Source organism: Centruroides sculpturatus, unplaced genomic scaffold (assembly GCF_000671375.1).
Source record: "Centruroides sculpturatus isolate CEXI.00-Female unplaced genomic scaffold, Cexi_2.0 scaffold899, whole genome shotgun sequence".
Taxonomy (NCBI): domain Eukaryota; kingdom Metazoa; phylum Arthropoda; class Arachnida; order Scorpiones; family Buthidae; genus Centruroides; species Centruroides sculpturatus.
Genome location: NW_019385098.1, coordinates 104,870 through 110,901, shown reverse-complemented (window position 1 = coordinate 110,901; position 6,032 = coordinate 104,870). Strand labels below are relative to the sequence as shown.

The window sequence follows — 6,032 nt, the reverse complement described above, 5'->3', positions numbered from 1 at the left end:
ACACAACAGGTGTCTGGCGAAAGTCTTAGTAGAAGCCCCGTTGTTCTTGGAATTGGTGTTTTTATAAGTTTGTCGGGATTGGCTTTTTGCTAATTGGACAAACTTTACATCATCGTTTTCTAATTGGTCTTCCACCTGTCTCCATGTGTAAATGGAGCTTCGTAAAGTTCGCGGGAAAGGTCGGCTGGAGATGGTTTATCCGACACCATCTTTTAGACTCGGATCGCGTTTAATTGTTGACTGTGACACCTACGCTCATTTTAATATTTTTTTTCTAGTTTCGTTTAGTTTTCTAAACTGCGTCTTAACTTTAATATTTTAAATTTTGTTCTTTTATATCTAAAATTTTGTTTTTCCTTCTACTCTTTACGAGCGTCGACGTCAAAGTCCTGTGTCGCCGATTCGACACTTATATAGTTTGTTTTCTTGACGATTTAACTTAACAAACTTTTCCATATCTTTCTTTGGGGAGGACTATTTCCGGGGCTTCACATTTGTTCCGCTGTTTCTGAAGGCTAACGACCATTTCTTCTCTGTTTTCTGACCTTGACTTTTTAATTCGTAATTTTTTATATTAATTATTTGTTTAGTTTCTTGTACAGGTCGAGAAGTGAAAATTTTTCCAAAATATAAATTATGTCGCCCGAAAAAAACCTCTCCTATTTACGATACCGAGCGTAGTTATTTTAATAAACAAGGCAAATTTGAAAATTTCCTGACACAATCCGTTATTAATTTCAGATCATTTATAAAGTTTTTATGTTTTCTTCTTCAGCTCTTTTTATATAATATATTAGTATTGTCAGAATTGGTTTAATCTTGAGGTATTGTTTTGTTCTTCAATAAGAAATTGAAGATAATGGACAACAATAAAATTCTAATTTCACCGGAATTCATTAACAACGGATGATCTTCTGCCTTTCTGTTGAAGTGCCGTTTCAATTTGTTTTATGGTGATTCTTTATATGTACAGTACTGTACTGTATTGTTTGTTTAATAACTACATTTTCATTATTTCTTTCTTAGTGATCACGTTGTCTTTTTCGTATTCACCTTTTATGTAATTGTTCATTAACACTTTTCTTGTTGTTAACTGAACTGCGTAAGCCATTTTCTTGCTTCCATCTTTCTTATTTATCTTCTTTTCTATCTTGTTTTTCTGCTTGTAATAATTCTTTTTTCTTTCTAATTTTAATTTCATAAATGTTTTCAACGCCATAATTTTTCCTGCAACTATACTTCCACCATTTTGATTTCGTGTGTTTCCTTTTGTTTTTTCACACATCTCCTCAGCAATCTTCATCATTATGTTCTAAGATTATTCTACTGCATTTTTAAGGTAAATAAATTATATTGTTTAATTAAAAATCATCAGAAATTATTTTCTCTTCAATTTTTCTCTGTTAAGAAGTTGTCATTTCACCATCGATTAAGACAAAAAGTATAATTTAAAATGACTTATATTTCAGAATTACAGATGAAGTCGTCGATACTAGAAATTATTTTTTCTTCACTTTTTCTCTGTTAAGAAGTTGTCATTTCACTACCGATTAAGACAAAAAGTAAAATTTAAAATGACTTATATTTCAGAATTACGGATGAAGTCGTCGATACTATTAAAGATTGCGTTGGCAATTTGCATTATATCTCAATGCATGCAACAAGCACACAATTCTTCCATCTTAGGAAAAGTTTCGGGCAAAGTAGTAAGAGTTGGAGATGAATATGTTCATGCTTATTTAGGCATACCATACGCAACTCCTCCAGTTAAAAATTTAAGATTTCGGGAACCTCGACACGCGAGAGCTTGGAATTCTGTTTATAATGCAACACGGAAACCTCCCGCTTGCATACAAGAATTATTCTTTGAAAGTGAATGGTTGAAACTTGATCGAAAAGACATGAGCGAAGATTGTCTTTACATCAATGTGTGGGTTCCTGCTTTTAAACGGGATCGGGAACCATTTGCTACCATGGTTTGGATTTACGGAGGTGGATTCATTGCCGGCAGCACAAATCAGGTTATTTATGATGGCTCGGTTATGGCATCCATAGGAAACGTTATTGTTGTCTCATTCAATTACCGTGTTGGCGCATTTGGTTATGCAAATTTTGAACAGGAAGGCGCACGTGGAAATATGGGAATGCTGGATCAAGTGATGGCTTTAAAATGGGTTCATCGGAATATACAGAATTTCGGTGGTGATAAGGACTTGATAACGGTATTTGGTGAAAGTGCAGGTTCCATCTCAGTTGCGGATCATTTGATCTCACCAATGACGAAGGGGTTATTTAAACGAGCAATCCTACAAAGTGGAAGTAATTATTTGAAAATTTATACGGCAGATCCTAAAGTAAACTTAGAGTTGATTTCCGAGTTCGCTGAGGAATTAGGTTGTACAGGAATAAACATTTTAAACTGCATGAGAAATGTAAACCCTTTTGATATAGCAGCCATAGAAAAGAGATATATACTAAACAAAAAGAGAATTGCATGTTTCGTTCCACTTAAGATGTCTTCGGATCCGAACCGATCCTATGTTGTAGGTGTTTCGGCGGCGATCTGGTCCAGCGTCGTAGGGGCCCCTGGACAGTGTTGAGCAAAAAGTTCGAAGACTCGAAAGTAGATGCACAAAAGATAAAAGGATGCACGAAAAAAAAAAAAAAAACGGAGATACACGAACAGAACAGAAGTGTAGTGGAAGTCTTAGTGAAAGCCTCGTTGTCCTTGGAATTGGTGTTTTTATAAGTTTGTCGGGATTGGCTTTTTGCTAATTGAACAAACTTTACATCATCGTTTCCTAATTGGTCTTCCATCTGTCTCCACGTGTAAATGGAGCTTTGTAAAGTTCGCGGGAGAGGTCGGCTGGAGATGGTTTATCCGACACCATCTTTTAGACTCGGATCGCATTTAATTGTTGACTGTGACACCTACGCTCATTTCAATATTTTTTTCTAGTTTCGTTTTGCTTTCTAAACTGCGTCTTAACTTTAATATTTTAAATGTTCTTCTTTTATATCTAAAATTTTGTTTTTCCTTCTACTCTTTATGAGCGTCGACGTCAAAGTCCGGTGTTCAAAAGGTTCGACACTTACATAATTTGTTTTCTTGACGATTTAACTTAACAAATTTTTTCATATCTTTTTTTGGGGGGGGACTATTTCCGGGGCTTCACATTTGTTCCGCTGTGTCTCAAGGCTAACGATCATTTCTTCACTCTTTTTGGCCTTGACTTTTAATTCGTAAATTTTTATAGTGATTATTTGTTCAGTTTCTTGTACAGGTCGAGAAGTGAAAATTTTTCCAAAATATAAATTATGTCACCCGAAAAAACCTGTCTTATTTACGATACCGAGAGTAGTTATTTTAATAAACAAGGCAGATTTGAAAATTTCCTGACACAAGCCTTTATTAATTTCACACCATTTATAAAGGTTTTACATTTTCTTCTTCAGCTCTTTTTATATATATTAGTACTAGCAGGTAGGCCCGGCGTTGCTCGGGCAAAAGTAACGATAGCGAAGATTAAGATTATTACGTTATAGTCAACCTTACCCGTTTTCACAGAATNTCGACTGTAAATAATTCCTCATCCATATTAAAGAGTCGAAGCTATTCCACGAAAAGATTACACCGAAAATAAGCATGGAATTTTTAATATGCTATTCGAGGGAAGCCACACCTCTTAATCTCTGTCCGCTATACAGAGGTTTTGGAGTACATTACAAATAGTAAATTTTGAGTGCAGAAAACGCTGTCATCTTACATCTACTGTTCTATTATTATTCTGGGACAGATAGGAAGTACACATTAATAACAAAAGAAGATTTAATACTTCTTACTAGTAAATTATTATTATTTTTTCCAGAAAGAAGTACTTTTCTATAAAATTATTTAGAAAATATAGATATGTAAGCACGTGTTCTAACTGTAATTATGTATTTAAAGCAGAAATAAGGTTGCATTGTGTTTACAAAATTTAATTAAAATATTTAAATGAATAGAAGAGTAAAAATAACATTAATTTATTTATATTCAGCTTACAATTTTGTTAATAAAGCTTTAAACTTTAGAGTAAATAAACCCCTAATTAAATAGAAAACAAATAATTGTTTTTTCTCTCGCTAGATGGAAACATAGAATATATTACTAAAAGCTGGAATGTGCTTCCATCTAGTGATAACAAATATTAAATTACTACAGTTAGGACGACTTTAATCACCCGATTTTTGTGAGAAACCACGTGACTATCTCAGGGTTTATCTCAGCTCGCTATTGACAGTTGTATATAGATGTTTTATAGATACGAATACATGGTATTTCCATACGAAAGTAAAGGTTTATCACACCTAAAATCAGTTAAGACTCTTGATCCGAAGCTTAAAAAAAAGGTTTAAAAAATCTTTTATGTATTTCATCGTATCCTAAAATATTTCGTCAGTCTCTTCGTGTCATTACATCACCGGTTTTAATGCCTGGCAGCGGTTTGTCTCGTGACACATCACAGTGCATAAAAACTTTCATTTTCTATTCTTCTAGTCATTGCGACGTTTTTCTATCACTTAAATACCGTTTTTCCCAGGTAAATATCGGAATTTGTAGTTATTACAACTAGATTATTGTCTACGTATTCTCATTTATTATAATTTTAAACGGGGTGAGTATGCGTCATATAGTTGTGTGGAGAAGTTTAGAGATGTATTGAGTTACAGGACGTGAAAGAATAAAGAAATGACAGACTGAAAGTAAATAGCAAATGAAAGCTATACTCTATGTACATGAATAGACATTATATTATTATATAACAGAAATTGCTGGATTATAATTGTAAAGGTAATTTAATTAGTAACTTTTTTCTAACATAGTTTATTAATTTAAATAGTTTTCTTACATGTTTTTACAGTTGTAAATTAATTAATTTCTCTATTTATTAACCTTATTAGAGTTAGTTGTGGGAAAACGTCGTAAAGTGAGTCTTCGATTTCTCGTATATTCTACGTCGTAAACCGCGATTTAGTTCCTGATATTATAATTATAAAAACATATTAATTACCGGAATGAGGAATAACATAGATTTTAAATCTGTGCATAAATTTCTATAAAAATACAGTGGGTGATCGGTTAACGAACAGATCGGATAACGAACAAATCGGATAACGAACACCCCATAGAACAAACACAAGAAGAAGCGATGTAAAATAATGAATACCGATTGGTCTTCCCTTGTCTTCGTGCAACAATTCGAAAACTTTCGGAGTGTGAGAGACGTCGACATCGACGCTCAAGCCGGTATATACCGATCGGATAGTATTCCTCCGAACTTTGAAATCCTCCCTTGTAATTCCAGCCTTTTATTTTTCTGACAAAACAATTCTTTTATGTATTCGCGAGACTGTCGGGTAGGCACTCGTTAAGTTTTGCGTCTGTTTTTCTTTTCGAAAGGTCAGAGTATAATAGCAAAGGTAGAGAGTGGGCAGAAGATGCCTAATGTTTTTGGGCAGTATGGCTTTGAACAGGTCTACAGTAGACCGTAGTTAAATCTTATCTAAGAAAGATACTGTATTATCAAGAAGACTCAAACACCTAAAGGAGTAACAAAAATCACATCTGAAATATAAAGAATATCGAAGAGTTCATAAGGGAATCCGAAACGGATCTGACGACAGAAGAACGCCAAGAACTCTTGAATGAATAACACCAAGAAACTCGGCGAGATATGTTTCTTCTTAAAAAGAGGATTAATGCCGATATCTGTTATTAAAGATCTTTTGTAGTAGTAGAAGGATGTCAAAATAACGATCATAGAATGGCATCCAAACCAGGTTGAGGCTTGGGGATTTCTACAATTGCAATGCTATTAATAACTACTTACGAAAAATCCTGAAGAGAGAAAAGCAATCGACATTAGACAGATTATTTAACCCTTTTAAATTGAAAAAAACATGACTAATAAAAATGCAAGACTGTGTATGTATGTAATTATTATTATTACATATAAATAAACGTAGTAAGAAAGTATATATATTTTTTT

The 6,032-nt window shown here is 33.5% G+C and overlaps 1 protein-coding gene across 1 annotated transcript in view; it reads left to right on the top strand.

The window, feature by feature from the left end:
• Positions 1-1,594: 1,594 nt before the first annotated feature.
• Positions 1,595-6,032, top strand: part of LOC111634639 (acetylcholinesterase-1-like) — a gene marked incomplete at its 3' end in the record, with an annotated part of 10,286 nt that continues 5,848 nt past the window's right edge. Inside the window, exon 1 of the mRNA XM_023379470.1 lies at positions 1,595-2,543. Coding sequence (XP_023235238.1) covers positions 1,599-2,543 — 945 coding nt within the window. The remainder of the gene's footprint in view (positions 2,544-6,032) is intronic.